Source organism: Octopus sinensis, linkage group LG4 (genome assembly GCF_006345805.1).
Source record: "Octopus sinensis linkage group LG4, ASM634580v1, whole genome shotgun sequence".
Classification (NCBI taxonomy): domain Eukaryota; kingdom Metazoa; phylum Mollusca; class Cephalopoda; order Octopoda; family Octopodidae; genus Octopus; species Octopus sinensis.
Window position 1 is genome coordinate 87,715,698 of NC_043000.1, and position 25,042 is coordinate 87,740,739.

The 25,042-nt window shown below is 37.1% G+C and overlaps 1 protein-coding gene across 1 annotated transcript in view; it reads right to left on the reverse strand.

Annotated features, from left to right (window-relative positions):
- Positions 1-25,042, reverse strand: part of LOC115210881 (focadhesin) — a 321,641-nt gene that overhangs the window by 18,628 nt on the left and 277,971 nt on the right. Inside the window, exons 32-36 of the mRNA XM_029779651.2 lie at positions 23,965-24,090; positions 22,532-22,647; positions 15,466-15,717; positions 12,857-13,056; positions 5,423-5,600 (exon numbers count right to left, since the gene is read on the reverse strand). Coding sequence (XP_029635511.1) covers positions 5,423-5,600; positions 12,857-13,056; positions 15,466-15,717; positions 22,532-22,647; positions 23,965-24,090 — 872 coding nt within the window. The remainder of the gene's footprint in view (positions 1-5,422; positions 5,601-12,856; positions 13,057-15,465; positions 15,718-22,531; positions 22,648-23,964; positions 24,091-25,042) is intronic.

Below are 25,042 nucleotides of genomic sequence, written 5' to 3' on the forward strand. Positions count from 1 at the left end.
TGCAGGGAGATGGCATTAAATCTGGTGACCATTAAGAAGAAAAATAGTCCCTCCAATGGGCTTCAGCACATTTTCCATCAGTGTAAAAGGTTTTGTTCAACAGAGGAGTATGGTAGAAGATGCTTCAATAATGATGCTTTGCAGTGGGATTGAACACATGCAATTGTGAAACTAAATTCTCAACTATGAAACCACATCTGTGCCAGTGTTGAAAATTGGAGGATATTGCTTTCGTAGGAAAAAAAAATGATAAAAGAAGAAATCTGAACAAAAGGATATACAAGTTTTGACAGTTTATCAATTACTACTAACAAAAACAGTGGCAAGTGCTAAATATTTGAATATATTCAAACTTACTTCACTAGATAAAAATTGTAGATATGTAACTGGCAAAACATTATTAATGCATGTGGGAATATATTAAAAAAGAGAACAAAATATAAATAACAAACAATATAGCAATTATATTACAACTTGATTTTTGTATTAACAGAAAGACATATTCAGCTGCGATTGCACTGATAAAAATAAAGACAGATATGTTCAAATCATGCTAAGAAAACAAAAAAGTCAGAAGTAATTATAGACAAGAGTTTGATGGGGCACGACAGAAAACAAACTAGTTGGGAGATGGTGAAGAAGGTAAAAGTGTGGTTGGGGGATATGGCTCTTGGGACGAGTGGGTGAGGGAAGTGAGGGTGTAAGGGTGAAACGGTGGTAGCAGAGGTAGTGTGCTGAAGGGAGTAAGGAAAGAGAGGCACTAATAACAGGTGAGTGTCTGTGTGTGTGTGTGAGAGAGAGAGAGATGGATAGATAGATAGATAGAGGGAGAGAGAGAGAGAGAACAAGTAGTAGCCATGGATGTGAGTAGAGAAGAGAAAGAAAGATGATGTCAATAAGGAGTAATTTGGTAGAGAGGGAGTACTGAAAGGTGGATATAAGAATATATCTGATGTAATCTGTTATTACATAGACATCATAATAGGAGAGAAAGAGAGAGTGAGGGAGAGAGAGAATGAGAGAGAGAAGGAGAGAAAGAGAAGGAGAGAGAGAGGATGATAAGGAATATGGTAGAAGAATTGCGTTTGGAGTGATCTATTGTGAGCCACAATGCAAACTCTATTGCGACTGAGCAATACACATAACAGTTCATGGAAATAAGATCACCTGAAGGTTCTAAGTCAAGTCTTTATTGGAAGTGGCATTTCAAAAAAACAGCAGGAGGACACCTAAGAATCATGACCTCAGTGAGCCTGGCTTCCTTAGAGTGTCAAGAACTAATGGGCTGAAATACTTGCTTGATAGTTCTTCCACTCTTTGTTTTTTGCTCTTGTTTTAGTCATTTGACTGCAGCCATGCTGGAGCACCGCCTTTAGTTAAGCAAATCGACCCCAGGACTTATTCTTTGTAAGTCTAATACTTATTCTATCGGTCTCTTTTGCCGAACCACTAAGTTACGGGTATGTAAACACACCAACATTGGTTGTCAAACGATGTTGGGTGGGTGGGGAACATAGACACACAAACATATACACACACATACATATATATGTATATCTATATCTATATCTATCTATATATATATAGTCTACGTAAAAGAATGGCCCTGCACAGAACCCAGATAAAAATTCCCCAAAACAGAAAAATAGCATTCAGCCAACACATAGACATTTGTGTTAACAACAAAAATCCAAGCTTTAGGATTTTTCCCCTCTACCAATTCAGGGACGATACAACCTGGAGCCAACGAATTAGTAAAGAAACTCTCTTTATTACAAAATACAGGCCCCACTGCCTTAGAATAACACAAATACACATGCAAATATTAAATTCCTAAGAATCCATTAAAAAACAGCCCCAATCACTGCTATAATCCATAATGTGCCAACTTTAAGTCATTTAACATTTCACTCATTCTTATTCTCCCTTCTCTTTCTTCTTCTTCTTCTTCTCCTTCCTGATTTTATCACTAATGCTTTTTAGAATAACACCTTTGCAAATTCTATAAACAAAACATTCAAAAGAAATATTCTCATGAATTGAACAGCAACTGCTAGCAGCCACTGACAATTCAAAATACTACAATCATGGCACTCCCAAATTCTTCGTTTTCTTCTTCGCTACCAAGAATTCACAACCCACTAGAGTAAACAAGAGAGACAGAGACAGGCAGAAACAAGGAAAATGCCACTTCTATTTGAACACTATACAAATATTCCTTTAAAAAATTTTTCTTTTAATTTTTCTAAATTTAGTTATTTAATTGTTACGGTTGAAAAAGTCTCAATGACTGAAACCGGTACTGAAATGTTCTTTATAAAATTATTTTAGCATTTTCTATCTTGACTTGTTTTTCCATATATATATATATATATATATATATATATATATACATATATATATACATATATATGATGGGCTTCTTTCAGTTTCTGTCTACCAAATCCACTCACAAGGCTTTGGTCGGCCAGAGGCTATAGTAGAAGACACTTGCCCAAGGTGCCACACAGTGGGACTGAACCCGGAACCATGTGGTTGATAAGCAAATTACTTACCACACATCATCCAACCCATGCTAGCATGGAAAGCGGACGTTAAACGATGATGATGATGATGATGACAGCCACTCCTGCGCCTATGAAGATTTCTCTAACTGTCTGCTCTCCTCATAGTGAGTATCCACTTACTGACCTTTTTTTACATGAGTAGCGCAGTTGTGTGACTAGGACAAGGGGTAGGTGGGGAGACAGTGAGTGATAGAGAGAGATGATAGGGTGTCACTGATGTGTAGCAAATGGAGATTGAGCAGGAATGCAATGAACAAGAGGCTCAGATTACCAGATTAAAAAAAAATATATATAATTAATATTAGAGTAATTTATAGTTCTTCAATGAAAATATATGTCTTTGTCTGCACAGAAAGTTCCTCTTAGGTAAAATACTGTCATGGAAAAAGTTGTCAATTTCTCAGTGATAACTAAATCATAAAGACTGGAAATTTGGTAATATGTTTTAAGACAATTCACTATTTTCTTTCTGATTTCAATATTTGTACATTTTGACAGTTAGTGTCTGCACATCTACATGGACATCTGAAAATAACACTCAGTAAAGTGAGTGGTGAATAAAAAGGAACAATGTAAGGTAGAAGGACTTTTTAGTCTTGCTGGGGACACAGCAACCTTTCTAATGCTAGTGTCATGATAAAAGTGATAGGAAGGATATCCAGCGGTAGAAAACAAGAACAACATCATCATGATTAAGCATCCATGTTTCATGCTGGCATGGGCAATATGGATTGATAGGATCTAATGAATCTGAGGTCTTCATCATGATCCAATGTCTATTTTGGCCATGAGTTCTATGGTTGGATACCCTGCCTAATACCAACCACTTTACAGCATGTACTGGGAGCTTTTATCATGACACCTGCACCAGTGGGGTCACTATGCAGCTTAAGGACTGATCCCTTGCAACAGAGTGGGGCTACAGTGATAAGGAGGAGGTTTTATGCTAGGAGATGAGGGGTTGAAGTATGAGAGATTAAAGTATGTGAGCAGACAGGTATCATTATAGACGAGAAGTTGAGAGTGACTGGGGTGGAGTAAGAAAAAGATGATGTAGTGGTGATGAAGTGTCAGAGTGAGACCTCAAAGAACATAGTGGGTAGAAGTGAATGGGGAAAGGAAAACAGGGAATGTGGGAAAGTAGAGTCATCATCGTCATTTTGATATCTTTTCCTTGCCTGCATGAGTCTAGTGGAATTTAGGGTAGATTCTCTATGGTCAGTTGCACTTCCTGTTACCAACAGCATAGATACTTCCCCATGGCTGGGCATGCTTTCGCAGAAGACTAGGAACAAATGACACCACTTGTATTCAGATGACATTCATAAACAATGTCAGGAGAAAGAGACATTAACATACCCTCCACACACACACACAATACATGCATATATTTTCCACTGCTTGACAACCAGTATTGGTGTGTTTATGTTCCCGTAACTTTAGCAGTTACGATAGAATAAGTTGCAGGCTTAAAAAAAAAAGTCCAGAGGTTGATTTATTTGAATAAAACCCTTCAAGGCAGTGCCCCAGCCTGGCCACAGTCAAATGACTGAAACAAGTAAAAAGATAAAAGGTATATTTAGACACAGTGGGCTTCAATCAGTTTCCATTTACAAATGCTACTCACAAGAATTTTGTTAGCTGGGACATACCTAGATGTCATGTAATGAGACTGAACCTGCATTTTAACTAAAGTCAGTGACTGATTTCCTCTGTTGGGGTTAAAACTTGTCTCTTCTTTTGAGTTCTTTTAGTTAGAAACCCAACTGAAAGAACACAGAGAATTAAACGTCAACAGTATTTTCATATAAGCTCTGAAATATCTTTTAAAGATTAGCTGATCGGTTAAAAAGCTTACTTCCTGACTATCTGATTTTGAGTTAAGTCCAACAGCATAGCAGCTTGGAAATTATGTCTTCTATTATAGCTCTTGTGAGTAGATTTGGTAGGTGGAAACTGAAAGAAGCCTATTGTATACATGTGTGTAAGTGTGTGTGTGTGTGAGTGCATGTGCATGGCTGTTCATGCCTTCTTGTTTTCAACATCACTTGATCATTGTAAAGTAATGTTGCCATAATCCAAGCAGTGTCATTCATTTTCAATATTCTGTGAAAACATGTCTGGTCATGAGGAAATAATACCTTTCTTGCAAACAGTTGAGGTTTGGCAAAAAGAGGGGCATCTAGCTGTAGAAAATTTACCTCAATGAATTCTCTCTGACCCATGCAAGTATGGAAAAGTGGACGTTAAAATGATGAAGACAGTGCTTAACTTCATTCTCAGGATGAGATGCGGAGGAGGCATAATTCCCCACTTCTCAAGTGCAAGATGCTGCTCTATCACAAATTATGTTGTTAGATGATATGTTGTAAGATGATATGTTATTAGATGATGTTGTCTATTTACAATAGTTAAATGACTTGGGGCAATGTGGAACAGAGTGCAGTGCTCAGTGACACCACAAAATGCTTGCAGTGAGTCTGAATTCAAGATCATATGATCGTATGCCATGAAGTTCAGTAACTCATGCACTTATTCATTCCACTTCTACACAATATTTAAATGATAATAATGAAGATGATAGTGATATTGATGATAATCTTAACCCTTTAGCATTCAGATTATTCTGTCAAATATAATGCTTATTTATTCACATGACTTGATTGCTTATTTTCAGAAGGATATTGTAAGGTAAGTGCGAGAGATTTCATCTGGCTGGTTTGAACATAAAACAGGTAGAATAGACAGACTGAATATAGCTGGTTTGAATGCTATAAGGTTAATGATGAGTGATATAGTGATAATGACAATAGTGTTGCATACTATGCAATCAGAAAGATCTATTTGCTACTTACTATATTTGATTTCATGGTAGCATTTAGCAATTGAAGTCCACCAGTAGCTAGGTTGCGAACATGGCCAATTAGTTCTAAAAACCATCCCAGACGATTTTTGATGTGAGTTTTATTCAGAGAACAGATATAGAAGCACTGTGATAGAAACAGGAGGCAGAAGCTGTAAAGCTCTGGGATACTGAAATAAAAGAGATACTGTTATGATAGAAAATGAATAAGAAAAATATGGATATTTAAAATTTTCATTGAAGTATAAGACAAATGCTTACAGAGGACATATATATATATGTACATCATACATGTACACACACATATATATGTATATATATTACACACACACATATTATATGTATCTACTTATGTTTACATGTTTATATATATAAATGTGTGTGTGTACATATTTCTGCTCCCTTAGAACCAACATCAAGTAGGCTCAACTTGCTATCCAGGTCCTCGTTTAGGCTCTGCTTCACATTGCGCTGATCCAATTTGCTGATGTTTGGTCACTTGCTTGCTGGTTTCCCTTATGGTCACCACCTTATTCAAATGTCTGACACACAACTCCCTAAGGGACTGTTTTACAGTGAACAGGCAGAAGGCAAATGCATGGAAAGTGGACAGAAAAATGCTTCAAGGATACACTCAAAACCTCACTGAAGAACCCCAATGTCTGGAAATGCAAGCACAAGACAGCCCAGCCTGGCTACACTGCACCAACAGAGGTGCCACCTCCTAAGAACAGAATAGGATCACAGGAGCACAAAGAAAATGTCAACTTTGCAAGTCTGGAGCCAACTCCTTGCATTCAGTTCCAGAAGACCACCAGTGTCCAGCCTGTGGCAGAGCCTTCGAGCATGCATCGGATTGATAGGCCATGTCTTCTACTCCCATGAAATGTTCTTGGTCATCATCAACAACAATGGACAAACTGATAATCATAATAATGTACATGTTTATATACAGTGGTTTGACAAAATAATGGAAACACTTTGTTGAAAGAAATTTTTTTTATTTAATATGGATTTGGTCCTACTATGGCATCATTCACTAATTTAATATTTTGAGGAACTGACTCCTACAGGTTGCAGACAGTCGTTAGGGGAATTTCAAGCCTTTCTTAAGAAAAACCTGTCTTAGCTCTTTCAGTAATAATGGAAGAAGGAAGTAGTTAATCACTTGAAGCTCCAAAATGCACCATAAATATTTGATTACATTGATATCTGGTCAAGTGTGGCAGACAATCCAAGTGATCAACTTAAGTCTTGTGCTCTTTGCGCCAATTTTGAATAAAATTAGCTATGTGGATTGGTGCATTATCACCAGAGAACAATGTTTGTATCACAAAATAGACATGATCAACCATAGTACTCAGGTAATCCTTGTTGTTAACTCTGCCATGCAGAACATCTAAAGGGCCAAGAGAACTCCATGATATGACTGTCCAAATCATAACAGAGCCATTTTCATGCTTCATGATATGGACCAAAAGCCAGGGTTGAAAGGCTTTTTTGAGCTTCTCTAGACACAAACTTGCTTCAAGGTGGGAAAAAAAGGTAAGGTAACTGATGATTTAGCATAGTAGATGACATTGTCTCATTGAGCCATTAACCACTTCTTAAAGTCTAGACAATATATTTTCCTCTTATCAGTGTTCATAGAAGACGGAAGTTAAACAATTGCAGCCCACTCATGGTACCCATCTTTATGAAACTCACAATAAATCATTTTGATTGACACAGGGTTGACAAAGGGGTAATTTAACATTACTGTCATTTACGCTGCTGTAGTTTGGTTGTTTTAGACACATTACCTTTTACCATTCTATAGTCCTTCTCTGATAGCTTTGCCTTCTGTTCAAAATTATACATGCTAAAGCTGGTTTTACCTTAGTTTTGGAATGCCAACCTGATTTTTAGAGACTGTATTTCCTAAAACATTAAACAATTCAACAGTTTTAGTGACTGAAAGTCCATCCATACTCCATTAATTTGTCCTCTTTGGAAATGAAGTAGGCCATGCATTTCAACCTACCTAAATATAAATAAGTGCAACAAAGGAAGAAACAGAGGACAGTATTATGAAGTATAAGGCATACATAAATGCATATGAATACATTTATGCAAACCAGAAAAATTCTGAATCTGTGTCATTTACCAATAGAAATAATAATAATACTTAAATAAAAAGAGGTGTTTCCAATATTTTGTTCCAAACCTGTATAATAGTGTTACATATATATATATATATATATACATATATGAGAGGGAGAGAGAGAGAGAGAAAGTGATTGTGTGTGTGTAAATCTATGTGTGTATGTACAACACTGGTATTTATTTTATTGATACCAGAAGTGTAAGAAACAAGGTTAGCATTGACAAGATTTTCAACAAAGGACACATCATCTCATTAATAGACACACTTACACCGAAAGAGAAAGGAATAAAAAAAAGAGAAACAGAAAAGACTTAATTTTAAGCATTTTGTATTGGAAACAATGGGCAGAAAGCACAACAGCAGCTCCTTGTAAGAGAACAATAATGAATGTTGAATGATAGTCACTTTGTTGTGATTAAGACTCTTTAAATGTATTTTTGTCAGTGAACGTAAATAGTGGTGGTTAAGCTAGTGATTGACAGTGATAGATGGTATCTTTACCCCATTTCTCCATTTTGTTTTCCATATTTCTGTTTAACCCTTTCATTACCAACCCAGCTGAAACCGGCTCGGCTCTGAGTACACATGTCTTGTTTTCATAGGTTTTGAATTAAAATCTTCCACCAAATCTTAGTCACAATTTATGTTCCTAACACTAGCTTAATGATAACTAAGTTATTTTACTAAATTCTTTGTTATGTTTAAAGTAATTGAAAGGCACACAGAGCATCTCAGCAGAAATACAGTAACGAAAGGGTTAAATACATAACTACTGTTTTGGTTAATTTAAAAATAAAACAATCTTGTATTTTATCTTTTACTTGTTTCAGTCATTGGACTGCAGCCATGCTGGGGCACCACATTGAACAAATCAACCCTAGTAATTATTAAGCCTGGTACTTGTTCTATTAACCTCTTTTGCTGAACCACTAAGTTGTGGGGATGTGAACAAACCAATATTTGTTGTCAAGCAGTGGGGAGAGGGGCAAATATAAACACACACAGACATACTCACACACACACATATGGTAAGTTCACCGTTTTTTTTTTCAATAAAATAGTTTTTAACTGTTAATGGTGAGATACTATGGAGACATTTTCTTTGTAAACTTTCCTTGTGGTGAACTTTCGTTACAGTGAACATGCTCTGTAGTGAATTGATGGTGGTGAACTTGCCTGTACTCATACATACATACACACACACATGCACACACACACACACGCACGCACACACATACACACATACACACACACACATATCAGGTCATTAAGAATGAAATGTCCAGTTTTGAACCGAAAGTTTATTTTACTTTATCTCAACAAATGCATTAATCAAAGTATCATCTAAATTACATCTAAATTATTAACACAACTTTACCAATTTACCAGTAGCTTATTTATGCTGGCAATGAAGAATTCTGGAGAGCAAGAGGTAATGAAATCATGAAAGGCTGTTTTAGTATCTTCTTCAGATTTGAAGTTTTTTCCTTGCAAAATGTTGTCGAATGCCTGGAAAACATAATAGTCAATTGATGCAAGGTCTGGTGAATAAGGTGGATGACAGGGTACGACCAAGTTTACTTCCCGTAACTTGAGTAACATTCTTTTTGCAACATGTGGTTGATCATTGGCTTGCAAGAGAATTAGCCTGTCTCTGTTGACCAATCTCGGTTGTTTAATTGCAAGTTCACTCATCATTTCATCCAACTGGTTGATGTATATATCTACTGTAATTGACTTACCAGGTCTCATGAAGTTGCAGTGGATGACACTAGCTCTGGACCACCAAACAAACACCTTTAGCTTGTTTTGGTGAATATTCTTTTTTGGATTGTGTTTTGGCACTTCATCTCTATCCACCTGCCATGAAGAACGTTTGGTATAGTAGAAAAGAATCCATTTTTCATCACAATATGATGCAAAAGTGGTTTGCTTTTATGCTGTGACAGCAAGAAACAGCAAGTTTCAAGATGACATGTCATTTGATGCTTGTTCAGTTCATTGGTACCCACTTGTCCAGCTTTACCATGCCAATTTGTTCCAGATGGTCCAATATAGCTGGAATCGAAACAGCAAACCTTGCTGCTAATTCATGCATAGTTAGAGATCTATCTGCTTCTACTACAGTTTCCAGCTTGTCATTATCCACCTTGGCCTCAGGTCTATCACGGGGTTGATTTTCAAGAGTAAAGTCACAAAACCGAACTTCTCAAACCATCGACATACAGTGTGCTCATTTGCCACATCTTCACCAAACACCTCATTGATGTTTTGAGCTGTCTGGAATGCATTGGTTCCATGATGAAACACATATTCATAAACAACACAAATTTTTTATCTATCCATGGGTTCACGAAAACTGATTTATGAAAGAAAGCTCACAATATAGTCAGACACTATGAATTGCATTTCAAAAAGTGAGGATGTAACTCTTCAATGTTGTACAACAAAGATTTGTCAGGAAAAACATTAGAATTAACAACTGTCAAACTTGGTGCATAAGAAAATCGAACATTTCATTCTTAATGACTTGATACACACACACATATATAAATTTATTTAAACACACACACACACACACACATATATATACAGACAATGGACTTCGACGTTTCTGTTTACCAATTTCACTCTCAAGGATGTTGTCTAAGGTACTACCTGGTGGAACTGAAGCCAAAACTATGTGTTTGCAAATTGAACTTCTTAATAATACAGCCATACTTAAATGATTTAGTAAAATAACTTTGTCATTAATTAGTCTGAAAAATTAACTAGAAATTTTGATGGAAGTTTTTAATTTAAATGACTTTTAATGCATTAAGCTTGTATTATAGAACAAGCAGCAGTCTCAAGAAGGTTGGTATCATATTTTATATCAAATGGTATTATGATACCAACCCATTCAAAAGTCACAGACATGGCTGTCTGGTAAGTAGCTTGCTTCTCAACCACATGGTTCCAGGTTCAGTTTCACTGTGTCATACCTTGGGCAAGTATCTTCCACTATAGCCTTGGGCTGACCAAAGCCTTGTGAGTGGATTTGGTAAACAAAAGCTGAAAGAAACCCATCGTCTGTGTGTGTGCATGTTTGTATACCCCACCACCACTGGACAACTGGTGTTGGTGTGTTCATGCCCACATAACTTAGCAGTTCAGCAAAAGAGTACTGGAATCAATCCATTTGATTAAATACCCTTCAACGTTGTGCTCCAGCATGGCCAATCTAACGACTGAAACAAATAAAAGACAAAACCATTAAAGATCCATCATCTATGTACAGTTTCAGGAAAGCATGGAAAGAAGAAACCTCTTTATAGACAGAAATGCAGTGCAAATCTTTGGTTATCTAACATTGCTGCAGCTAACAATAATGATAATCATTTATACTACAGGCACCAGGCCTAAAACATTGGGGAAGAGGGCTAGCTGATAACATCAGCACCAGTGCTTAACAGGTGTTGTTTTTATTGACCCTCTGAAAAACAAAAAAAAAAGAGGGATGAAAGGTAAAGTTGATCTCAGTAGAATCTGAACTCAGAACATAAAGCAAGCAGAAATGTGGCAGAGTGTTTTGTCCAATGTGCTAATGATTCCGTCAGCTTGCCACTTTCAATAATGATAATAATGACAAGGTTACATGCTGTAACCCAATAGGAGGGTTCTTAGCATCTAAGGCTACTTATTCATCATCATCATCGTTTAACGTCCGTTTTCCATGCTAGCATGGGTTGGACGGTTCAATTGGGGTCTGGGAAGCTAGAAGGCTGCGCCAGGCCCAGTCTGATCTGGCAGTGTTCCTACAGCTGGATGCCCTTCCTAACACCAACCACTCCGTGAGTGTAGTGGGTGCTTTTTATGTGCCAGACGAGGCTGGTGGCACGTAAAAAGCACCCACTACACTCACGGAGTGGTTGGTGTTAGGAAGGGCATCCAGCTGTAGAAACACTGCCAGATCAGACTGGGCCTGGCGCAGCCATGTTAGGATTCTTTACTTTTCCAACAGTCTAATCTGTTGAGTGTATTATAATAATAATAATAATAATAATAATAATAATAATAATTATAATAATAATAATAATAATAATAATGATAATAATGATAATAATAATCCTTTCTACTATAGCATAAGGCCTGAAATTTTGAGAGCAGGAGCTAGCTAATTATTGATCCCAGCACTCAACTGGTACTTACTTGACTGACCCTAAAAGAACGAGACACAAGGCAGACCCTGGCAAAATTTGAATTCAGGCTGTAAAGATAGACGAAATGCTGAAATGCCAGTAAGCGTTTTGCCCAGCATACTAACAACTCTGCCAACTTACCACTTTCAATGATAATAATGATTTCAAATTTTGGCACAAGGCCAGTAATTTCGGGCAGGGTGTAAATCAATTATGTCAACCCCAGTTTTCAACTGATACTTATTCTATTGACTCCCAAAAGGATGAAAGGCAAAGTCGACTTTCGTGGCATTTGAACTCAGAACACAGAGACTGATGAAATATTGTGAAGTATTTTGCCTGGAGTATTAATGATTCTGCTAACTCGCTGCCTTTAAGGAAGGTCCTTAATATTTAAGGAAACTGGTTATGACCCAGTATCATTTTTATTGTCTTTTATTGGAGACAAAACTTTTTCAGATTTGTTAAATTTAAAGTATATGAGGTTGGTTACTTTATGAATACATGGTTCTACCAGGATGTCTGTTCAAATACTAAGAAATAAATAACCAGACAGAAATGTAAAGTCACTGTCAAACAATCTCTCCATTGTCTTTGAAATACAGAAAAAAATGTGCATTATGCCATAAACTTTAAAACTGCATAATCACAAAGATAAAGATAAGATACGACCATGTTTAGAATGCTGACAAGACAAATGAAGTTTGAAACAAACCAACAAGTTGAATATCTTAATGTCTTTGTGTGTGCTTGGAGGTGTTGAAATTGTGTTGTTTTTAAAGATTTAACTAGCTACTTCTCTACAGTAAGTATTTTGAACTAGTGTTAAGAGGGGTTACTCAACAACAACAACAAGTTTATTTAACTTGAAAAGAGATACAGTATTTTTCAGCATATAAGTTGAATTTTACAGATAAAAATATACAGATGACAAAGAAAGTTTGACTTATACACCAAAAAGACTTTGGAGAACTGAAAATTCCATGTGAAATGCAACAGAATTTTAAAAGTAATGACTGTGTTTGAATATATACACAACATGTTTACACTATATACTATAGAAACAGGCATGCTGGAAAATACAGTAAATGTTCCTTACTTTTGACCATTATTGATGAGAGCATCGATGCAGCTATTTAACAAAGCTAGAGGCTGCTTTCCATTGGCCACAAGGAAGCACCGGACATATGTTCCTTTAATATATAATTGTGGATCAAGGAAATCATCATCAGTAAGTTGGTCAAATCTGTCTTCTGGAAGGTTTGCTAGACATTTACACATCATGTTGTAGAGGTTAGGCTGGAAAGAACAGCAGAAACAATATTATATTGTTGTGAAAATACATTTACAGAAAATAATTTACATATTTCTATCATTTCTTTTTTGTTTTTATAAATCTTCCTCTTCATGGCCAGTCTTTTTTAACAAATCCTTACTAGAACATATTCCTGCTCCTTGTCATCCTCCTTCATACAATTAGGGGCTACTCCTCTAGTCATTCTTTCCACTTCTTAGCTATAAACCTTTTTCTTTCACCTGACTTGCCCTCATTCCTCACTAGAATCTCACCCTCTCGCTTTTCTATTCTTCTTCAGTTGGTTCCATGTAAAAAAGGCACCAATATACTCTATAAAGAGGTAAGCATCAAGAAGAGCATCCAACCATAGAAGTCATGCTAAATTTGTAACAAGAGCTGGTCGCAGCACATTAGATCCTGTTGAACATCCAATCCATACCAACATGGAAGTTAGATGTTAAATGACAATGATGATTCTTCATTCCTTTTCCTTTGCCTCATCCACCTATCTTATACAGTTTGCTGTGTCCACAGGTCTCTGCACATTTATGTATTTTATGATACTGAGTTGGGGACTATACTTCAAAACCCTTTCATCATCCATTCTTCCTTTCTTGCTAGAGTGGCCATGTATTTCCTTTACATCAAGACACCTGTTCCTGTCTGTCTATCACACTTTTATCTATTAACATCTGGCACAAAGCCACCTCCCTGAAAACTGTACTTACACCCTGTCAAGAGTCTTATTTTGTAAGTTACTTGGTGATCTCATTAGTGCTGGTGCCAAGAAAAAAATAGCACCCAGTACATACTGTAAAGTGGTTGGCTTTAGGAAGGGCATCCAGCTGTAGAGACCATGCCAAAGCAGACAGTGGAACTCAATGTAGACCTCTGGTTTTTAGGATCCGCTCAAACCATCCAATTCATGCTAGCATGAAATGTGAACATTAAATAAAGATGATGCTGATAATAAGCTAGTGGCTCAACACCCAACTCTCCACTCAAAGAAGAGCGATTTTGTTGAGCTAAAAAGTACAAGCTAACACAATCAACTTTACAAAAGTGCTTTTATAGTAGAGAACTATACATCACAGTAGCACTTACTTAAAGATGTATACACTAGGTAATTAAGAGCAAATTGCTTTCGACATGAACACAATGCAATGCAAGATGCAACATAATAACTGCTAATTTCCTAGCTAGTTTTGTAATGTCCTGTTGTATCAGTCATCTTCACTCTATGTTGCAAATATGGAAAATAATTTTGTCTGCAACAGTAAAGAATGAAGAAAGAGAAAGAGAAGAAAAAAAAACAAGAGAAAATTCAAAGAGACTACAGTGCAAAACCCATTTATTGTTGAAGCACAAGTAGAATGTTTTATAATAATAATAGACAAGGAAATATTGTCAATTTAGTTAGATTGGACACAAAGAAAGTGAACAGTGCCAAAGAATTCTTTCAGACTGAGTTTATTGGTAAAGATATAATATCAGATAATGTAGTCATTGCTACAGTGAATACTGAAAAGGGTCAGAAAATGAAGAAAACATGCCAGAAAATTGTCTCTCATATTTGCCAGGAAAAATGAAAATATTAGTGTTTTATTAATGTGTTTTTCTCCTCACCTCACATATGTATTTGTAGTTAACTTCTTTAATAATTGATGCAGTAGTTGTACCTGCAGCACCACTACCACTACAATAAGGCCATTGTTTGTATGCATACACATGCACATACATGTACATGCACACACACATGCTGGTTGTCTGCTTATCAGCCAAGCATGACCGCCACTGACAGGTAAGAACACAAGATAAGAGTTATGCGAGGGTTTTAAGCTAAGTGCAGCTTACACAACACTACACTGACTCTCACTAGCAATACCAAGAAGCCCAGCGACAAGCAAAGTTCAAGATATCTAGCCCAGTAGAGCAGCAGGTTTTATATATAAGGTAGCCTTTTCCAAAAGGGATGCCTTGACAAAGACCCTAGGGTCCCTCATTCTCAGTGGGCTTACTGCACCTTCAGACACCAACCCAAGTACTTCTATGTCCTGTCACTCACACACACACACACACTTACATATAATGCTCTTGCAGTTTCCATCAGCAAAATCTACTCAGAAGGCTTTGGTTGGCTTGTGATTATAGAAGACACTTGCCCAAGGTGGCATGCAGTAGGACTGAACTCAAAACCATGTGATTGAGAATTGAACTTCTTAACCATACAGCCAAGCCTGTACCTGTGTATGTTAACATTAATCCACACACACACACGCATGCATGCATGCATGCATACATGAATAAAACAGATATTAGAAGTAAGAAATTAATGACTATTATTATTATTATTATACACATTCATTGAAAACGTTTAAAAATTTGTGTTAAAAAAAAAAACTACTTCATACCTGAAAATGTGGTGTTAGTGCTTTGTATATACGTTCCACGGTGGTGTACAAGAGCTCAGTAACAGACTCTGGAGGGTCATTCACCATTAATGCTTTCTGTAGACCATTCAAAGTGACAGAAGACTGAGATTGTCTTTGGTCAAAGAGAAACGGGTTAACGCATTCATGTTCCAGAAATTCCTTGAGTGTTTTCAAAGGGATGCATTTGATGAGGACATCCAAGTTTTGATAAAATATATTCTGAGCTTCCACCTAAGAAAATACAAAGAATAAAAGAAATAAAAAAAAAATCCATGCTTATAAAATCATCATCATCATTGTCATTGTCGCTGTCATCATTGTTATCATCATCTAATTTTAGTGTCCACTTTTCCTTGCTTGCAACCCATGTTAAATGATGATGATGATGATGAGGAGGAGGATATATATATCTATATATATATAAATACGCACTCCGGTGGCATGTAAAAGCATCCATTATACTCTCGGAGTGGTTGGCCTTAGGGAGGGCATCCAGCAGTAGAAAACCATGCCAAATCAGACTGAAGTCTGGTGCAGCCTTCCAGCATGCCAGGCCAGTCAAACCATCCAGTCCATGCAAGCATGGACAATGGATGTTAAATAATGTTGATGATGATATATATGCATATATATATACATATACATTTATATATATATATCATCATCATTTAGCGTCCGCTTTCCATGCTAGCATGGGTTAGACAGTTCAACTGGGGTCTGTGAAGCCAGAAGGCTGCATCAGGCCCAGTCTGATCTGGCAGTGTTTCTACGGCTGGATGCCCTTCCTGATGCCAACCACTCTGTGAGTGTAGTGGGTGCTTTTTACGTGCCACCCGCACAGGTGCCAGACGGAGCTGGCAAACGGCCACGGACAGATGGTGCTTTTTACGTGCCACCGGCACGGGGGCCAGGCGAGGCTGGCAATGGCCACGAATGGATGGTGCTTTTTACATGCCACCGGCACGGAGGCCATTTGGGGCGGCGCTGGCAATGGTCACAATCGGATGGTTCGCTTACTTGTCACCGGCACTGGTATCACAGCTGCAATTTCCATTGATGTTGATCAACTTCGATTTTGGTTCTGCTTTCTGATATCTGATTTGATTTGGTTTGATTTTGATTTTGATTTTGATTTTCACTAGCCTCAACGGGTCTTCACAAGTGGAGTTTTGTGTCCCAAGAAGGAAAGGTATGTATAAGTCGACTGGCTACATACCAGGTAGAGGCCACGGGTTATGGTCTCACTAGTCTTGCTGGGTCTTCTCACGCACAGCATACTTCCATAGGTCTCGGTCTCTAGTCATTTCCTTGGTGAGACCTAAAGTTCGAAGGTCGTGCTTCACAACCTCGTCCCAGGTTTTCCTGGGTCTATCTCTTCCACAGGTTTCCTCAACCGCTAGGGTGTGGCACTTTTGCACACAACTATCTTCAGCCATTCTCGTCACATGACCATACCAGCGCAAACGTCTCTCTTGCACACCACATCTGACGCTTCTTAGGTTCAACTTTTCTCTCAAGGAACTTACACTCTGACGATTATGAACACTGACATTACACATCCATCGGAGCATACTGGCTTCATTTCTTGCGAGCTTACACATATCCTCAGCAGTCACAGCCCATGTTTCACTACCATGTAGCATGGCTGTTTGTACACATGCATCATACAGTCTGCCTTTTACTCTGAGCGAGAGGGCTTTTGTCACCAGCAAGGGTAAGAGCTCTCTGAACTTTGCCCAGGCTATTCTTATTCTAGCAGTTACACTTTCAGCACACCCACCCCCGCTACTGACTTGGTCACCTAGGTAGCGGAAGCTATCAACTACTTCTAGTTTTTCTCCCTGGAACGTGATAGAAGTTGTTTTCTGCACATTTTCAGTGTTTATTGCTCCTGAGCATCTGCCACAGACAAAAACTATTTTCCTAGTTAGCCTTCCTTTGACATTGCTGCACCTCTTATGTGTCCATAGCTTACACTTGGTGCACCTTATAGAGTTTCTACCTACACCTTCTTTACAGATCGAGCAGGGCCATCTACCTGAAGGCGTTTGTGATTGGTCTACCTTCCTACTTATTAGGACTTTGGTTTTGGCTAGGTTGATTCTAAGGCCCTTCGATTCTAATCCTTGCTTCCACACCTGAAACTTCTCCTCCAGTTCTGATAGTGACTCAGCAATTAGAGCAAGGTCATCAGCATAGAGGAGCTCCTAGGGGCATCCTGTCTTGAATTCCTCCATTATTGCCTGGAGGACTATGATAAATAGGAGGGGACTGAGGACTGAAACTTGGTGGACCCCAACCTCTACCCGGAATTCATCACTGTACTCGTTGCCAACCCTCACCTTACTAGCAGCGTCTCTGTACATGGCTCGCACAGCTCTCACTAACCATTCATCTATCCCTAGTTTCCTCATTGACCACCAGATAAGGGATCGGGGGACCCTGTCGAAGGCTTTCTCCATGTCAACAAAAGCCAGGTACAGGGGTTTATTTTTGGCTAGGTATTTCTCCTGCAGCTGTCTTACCAGGAATATAGTAGCATCAGTAGTACTTTTCCCTGGCATGAACCCAAACTGCGTCCCATCTAAGCTAACTCTCTCTCTAATTAGTTGGGCTATAACCCTCTCCATAACCTTCATTACCTGATCCAGCAGCTTGATACCCCTGTAGTTATTTGTATCTAGGGCGTCACCTTTACCTTTGTAGCAGTTGACTATTATGCTGCTACACCAGTCATTGGGAATGACTCCTTTGTGTATCACCTGGTTAACTATACGGATGACTAGGCTATAGCCTACACTATCAGATATTTTGAGCATCTCTGCAGTAATTCCTGATGGGCCTGGGGCTTTCCCTGTTTTCATGCTTGTAATTACCTTAACTACTAAGGAACTGTCAACTCGGATTGCTGGTCCCTCTGTTGGGTTGACATTCGGCAGACTCTCTTTATCCCATTCATTTTCCTCATTCAGCAACCTTTCATAGTGGCGTCTCCAAACCTCTCTCTTTGCATCCTCATTTAGAGCAAGTGAACCGTCATCCTTGCGAACACATTTCTCTCCTACCACGTCACGATTCTCTCTCACACACTGTCTTGCAACACGAAATACCTCAAGTCTTTCATCCTCACAGCGCAGAACATTGGCAAATTTTTTCTTATCTGCTTCCCCTCTGGCTAAATACATCTGCCTCCTAGCTTCCCTTCTGGCAGTCTGATACACTTCCCTGCTACCACCGTTCTTCCAGTGCTTTCAAGCCTGTTTCTTTTGTCTAATAGCCCTGTCAACAATATTGTTCCACCACCACCTTATTTTGGGTCTTGAGGGGACTTTGCACCAGCCACAGATCTGGTCAGTGGCTTTCAGCAGGTTGTCCCTTAGAAGCATCCAGTTGTCTTCTACCCCATGTGTAGCTATACCCCCTTCTATTTCGTCAAATGCTTAATTGAATTTCTAAATGTCTCAGAGAGACATAAGCGGTGGTAAAGCGATATAGTGGTCGTATACCGTCAACTCAATGTGACAGTCCTGTAAGGGAATTACACCACCGCCATTTAGCCCTAGGAAACATTGACTTCTCCTGTCGGCTTTGACACATTTTCTGTGTCCTTATATTTGCAAAGGGGAGGCAATCACCCCTGCCAGCTGGGACTAAGCACCTGAAGACATATGTTTCTGAGTCTATTGCTCGTCGTCAGTTCAGGGTAGCCAGTCTCGCTCGCTGAAATGACTGCAACCCCTTCGCAAATATATCATATTATCAGTAAAATTTATTTACTGATCACCGAAATTAGAAATATTGAATTTCTAAATGTCTCAGAGAGACATAAGCGGTGGTGGAGCGATATAGTGGTCGTATACCGTCAACTCAATGTGACAGTCCCGTAAGGGAATATATATATATATATATATATAATATATATATATATATATATATATATATATATATATATATATATATATATATATATATATATGGGTAGGTGTCTTCCACTATAGCCCCGAGCTGACCGGAGCTTTGTGATTGAATTCGATAGGTGGAAGATACTGCCGTGTGTGTATATGTGCGTGTAGGTGCTTGTGCCTCTCCGAAAGAGAGAGAGGGATATCATATATAAATTAGAGAAACAAACCACTATTATGCAATTCATGTTATACTCCCTATTATTATTATTATTATTATTATTGATTATATATATATATATATATATATATGTGTAGGGATGGGAGGGTTAAATTTACACTCTGAAAATCCCTCTACAGGCAGTGTTGTTGTCACTTCTGCAAACAAAATGTTTGCTCACTTAAATGGGTAAGAGTTAACACTAGAAAGAGCATCCAATTGAACACAATTGAACAACAATGCATCAATAATATATTCATATAGTCCATGCTAGTATTGAATAATGAACATAAAACCAAGAAACACTATGATCAATTAAAAGAGAATGTATCATTTTACATGTGCTTTACTATATTTCTATCTTTAAATAGGGGTGAAGAGAGACCACTGTATTTTATGGTTTTCCCCAGCATATTATAGTATTTCTGCAAAGTTGATGAATATTTTATTAGTTGATAAGAAGTTAAAAAGAACAACAGAAAGATAGATGTAGGTGTCTTGCTGTTGAAGAAACAAGGATATCCTACGTGAAGACACACACTTACTTACACAAAATAGGCTGCTTTCAGCTTCCATTTATCAAATCCACTCCCAAGTCACAAGGCTTTGGTAAGCCCAGGGTTATAATAAAAGAAATTTGTCCAAGGTGCTGCACAGTGGGACTGAACCTGAAGCCACATGGTTATAAAGCAATCTTCTTAAGCTCACAGCCACAACCAAACTTGCTCCTGTACACTACTAATACTACTACTACTACTACTACTACTACTACTACTACTACACTACTACTACTACAACAGTAGCAGCAGACAAAGTATAACATATTTCAACAGTACAATGAAGCTGAAGGTCTGGCAGAAACGTTAGCACCCCAGGCGAAATGCCTAGCGGTATTTCGTCTGCCGTTACGTTGTGAGTTCAAATTCCACCGAGGTCGACTTTGCCTTTAATCCTTTCAGGGTCGATTAAATAAGTACCAGTTACACACTGGGGGCGATATAATCGACTTAATCCGTTTCTCTGTCCTTGTTTGTCCCCTCTGTGTTTAGCCCCTTGTGGGTAGTAAAGAAAAAGGTATTTGTCAATCAATGCTCAAGTATGATAATCCTTTCTGCTAAAGACACAAGGCCTGACATTTTCGGGGTGGGGATAAGGCAATTACAATGACCCCAGTCTTCAACTGGTACTTAATTTATCGACCCCAAAAGCATGAAAGGCAAAGTCGACCTCAGCGGAATTTGAACTCAGAACATAGCGATGGGTGCAATATCGCTAAGCATTTCATCCAGCATGCTATTGATTCTGCCAGCTTGCTGCCTTATTATAATAATATAACTAATAATAATAATAATAATAATAATAATGATAATAATAATCATGTGTATTCCTTGCGATTACAGTATAGCGGCGAAAGAATTCGACAAGATCAGTAAATATAAAGACTTGCTAATTGAAATAGAAAAAAATGTGGCATCTCAAGGCAACTACAGTACCAGTGATTGTAGGATCTCTAGGAATGATAAAAAAAGGCACTGAAACCCATTTGAAAATGATACCAGGCTTACCATCCCTACAGGAAATGCAAAAAATCGTGTTAACTAGAATGACTCATGTACTGAGAAGAGCATTATCACTGTGAAAACAACATCCATTCATGAATTTATTGGTTTATTATGTTTTTAAATATATATTTTATCTGTGAATTTGCATCTGTAATCTGGGAATACATACAATGAACTTCTCTGCCCTAGGTGTATGGAAAACACTCGGCGAGAAACAGAAGAAAATTTGAAGAAGGAAAAAATAGAAATAATAATAATATTAATGATGATGATGTTGATCATCATCATCATCAAATAACTATAAATAATGAAAAAGTGAAATATCAGTGTAACAATGAAAACTATTTAGGATGTCACATTTTAAACTTGTTGAATGGTTGTGGAAATTTAGGCATGGAGTCAACAAATCTAGATATTTATTGGTTTGGAATTTTGTGATTCCACGGTTAAATTATGTCCAAGGGTAGTGGAACAATCAACTACAATTTTATGAAGGGTCTTTTCAGCTTTCTACTCTAACTTTAGATATGAATATAAAGAGTGAATGAAAGAGCCAATATGTTTTTTTGCTAATACTCTAGAAATAGCTATTCATCCTAAGGCGGCAAGCTGGCAGAAACGTTAGCACACCAGGCGAAATGTTTAGCGGTATTTCGTCTGCTGTTATGTTCTGAGTTCAAATTCAGCTGAGGTTGACTTTGTCTTTCATCCTTTTGGGCTCGATAAATTAAGTACCAGTTACGCATTGGAGCCAATGTAATTGACTTAATCTGTTTTTCTGTCCTTGTTTGTCTCCTCTGTGTTTAGCCCCTTGTGGGTAGTAAAGAAATAGGTATTTTGTCTGCTGTTATGTTCTGAGTTCAAATTCTGCCGAGGTCAACTTTGCCTTTCATCCTTTCGGAGTTGATAAATTGAGTACCAGTTACGCACTGGAGTCAATGTAATTGACTTAATCCGTTTCCCTGTCCTTTTTGTTCCCTCTGTGTGTAGAATCGATAGCATGCTGGATGAAATGCTTAGCGATATTGCACCCATCGCTGTGTTCTAAGTTCAAATTCTTCTGAGGTCAACTTTGTCTTTCATCCTTTCGGGGTCGATGGATTAAGTACCAGTTATGCACTGGGGTCAATGTAATCGACTTAATCCCTTTGTCTCTCCTTGTTTGTCTCCTCTATGTTTAGCCCCTTGTGGGCAATAAAGAAATAAGATGGTCATGACCAGAAAGTTATTGCTTGTTGGTTTGCATGAAGAGGTGAGGCCTGGAGCTAAATGACAACAGCAACAGCATGGAAATTATTGAAAAGAGGTTTTAGTGTTAATCATTGTTTTTAGTAGAGTCATAAAGTTGTAAAGCAACTTACAGGCAAAGAATTAAATAAAGCTGAACTGAGCCATGTGGCAAGGAACACGGAAGCAGATGAAGATGTTGTTGACTGAGATATTGCTACCTGGAGGCTGAGACATTTTACTTCAGTACCTGTGAAAAGATATAAAAATGATAAATAAAACATAATACAATGATCTTTAATTGTCAGTAATGATTTCGTCTAACATATATAAGGCTGTGTCATCCTCATCATAATTATCACCCTCATTCAACTTCCACTTTTCCAGGTTTGCAAGAGTTTCACAGAATTTGTTGAGGCAAACTCTGATGCCCTTCCTGTCACTGACCCTCACCTGTTTCTAAGCAAGGTAATGTTTCCCTATGGCCAGGCATGTTTTCCTAGAAGACTGAAAATGAGGATGATGCTGGTTTACAATCATCATGTAACTCAACCAACCTTCACACTGGTCAAAAGAGATAAACATCCTTCTGGTAAACATCCATTAATGTTATATTACCCTTAGAAATGAAACCATGAAGATGATCAACCTGATACCCATAGATACTATGGACTACACTGTAATCATCCCAGGAATACGGACTGTGATCTTAAGAAACATGGGATTTGTGGAAATGCATGTAGCGATGCATTAAATGTTTATAAAGTCCATCTAAGGATTATTGTTATTATTACTATATGTATATATGAATATGTATAATATATATGTAAGGATGTATGTGTGTGTGTGTGTGTATATATATGTAGGAAAGAGAGTTTGAAAATGTAGAGGTCATTTAAAGATGTTATTGACTTCACCGGTTTCACTTTCTTTAAAAAAAGATATTGAAAAGTAAAATGTAAAGCTTTGTATAAGCTTTGTTGTGTTAAAAAATGGTTATCATAATTGTATATTAAAATACAGTTATACAGTCTTAGATAATGATAAGAAAATGTTAAAAAATAGAATCTATGACAATGAATGATAAGAAAATGTTAAGAGGGGCTTTTTGCTTAAACAGTTTACATGGAAGTGTTCAAAATAGGTAGTAAAATGAATTTATAATTATTTTAAGTTCATCAAAAATCATGGTTGTATAAGAATTATATATACAGAAGGAAATATATTTAAGTATTTATATAGAATTTTAGGGGAATGACCAACCTTTTCATTCATCATCTTCTGTCTTGTAGTGTGTTTGCTATTTTTAGACATAGTGTGGGAGGTTGGTTGGTGGGGGAGGGCATTATGGAATCAAAAGAATTTTTTTGTTTTTGGGCTAGTCTGTCATGGTTCAGTGGTTTTTGTGATTGGTCTTATAGTTCAAAATGGTGTGTGTGTCTCAGTGCACATTTTTATGTGTGTGTGTATATATATATGTGCTTGTGTTTGTGTGTTTTTATTTTTATTAGTCTTAGATTCAGCGTGGTGTGTGTATATAAAGGGAGAGAGAGAGAAATATACTCACTGTAAGTCAATCTGAGATAAGGGGAAAACAGAAGAGCCCAGTTGAGAGGAGGTAGGGCTCTTTTGATATTCTTATTGAGTGCAACAAGAGCTAACTTCACTGCAGAGTTGGAAATCGTTTCAGAACCTAAACGTAAATGGAGGCAGAAATAGATAATTTTTGACACTTAAACACTTTTAAATACATACACAACTTACTATAATATATATATATATATATGTATATATATATATGTATATATATATATATATATATATATATATATATATATATATATATATATATATTTATATATATATATTATATATATATCTACTGCAATCTATTTGTCAACCCTTTTGATACCAACCTGTCTGAGACTGTTCTTGGTTTTATGATAGAAAATTTTCTGTTTAAAGGTGATCTAAAGTGAAACCTTCTGCCAAAATTACATATGGATTTGTTTCAAATACTAGCTTAATATTAACAAGTTATTTTAAGAAATTTTTCATTATTTTCAAAATTGATTGAACAGAAGGAGTGTATTTCAATGAAAATATGGTAATAAGGGGGTGAAGAGGCTGACGTTAAGTGGAACAGCAGCATTACCATAGTATTTAGTTTGATTTTTTTTACTTGTATTGAGTTGAGGACATTGAAGTATTCAAATGCTTATAGACAGATTAATACCAGAAGGATAAAAAATATAATTTAAAAAATCGCGTGGAAAGAGATTATAATGATGAATTTTATAAAAATTGATCAGTTTATTTTCTTTTTGCTTTAATTTTTATTGCAAAAAGAGTACTTAAAACTATGTGTTGAATTATATTTGTAAAGTTGAACCAGCTTAAATAAATAGAATATAAAATGACATTCTGATAATACTTTAAAAAATAAATGATATTTAACTGAACAAGTTCAAATCTTCTAGATTATTCTATATTTGGTATTTGGTCTTTAAATTCCTTTTTCTCTTTTTTTCTTATTTTCTGATATAGGAAGAGCACATTTGAATTTCATGTTATATTACTTGTAATGTGACAAAGAAGCCAAATGGTTTTTTTTTTTCAAATATATTTACACTAATATAATGTAT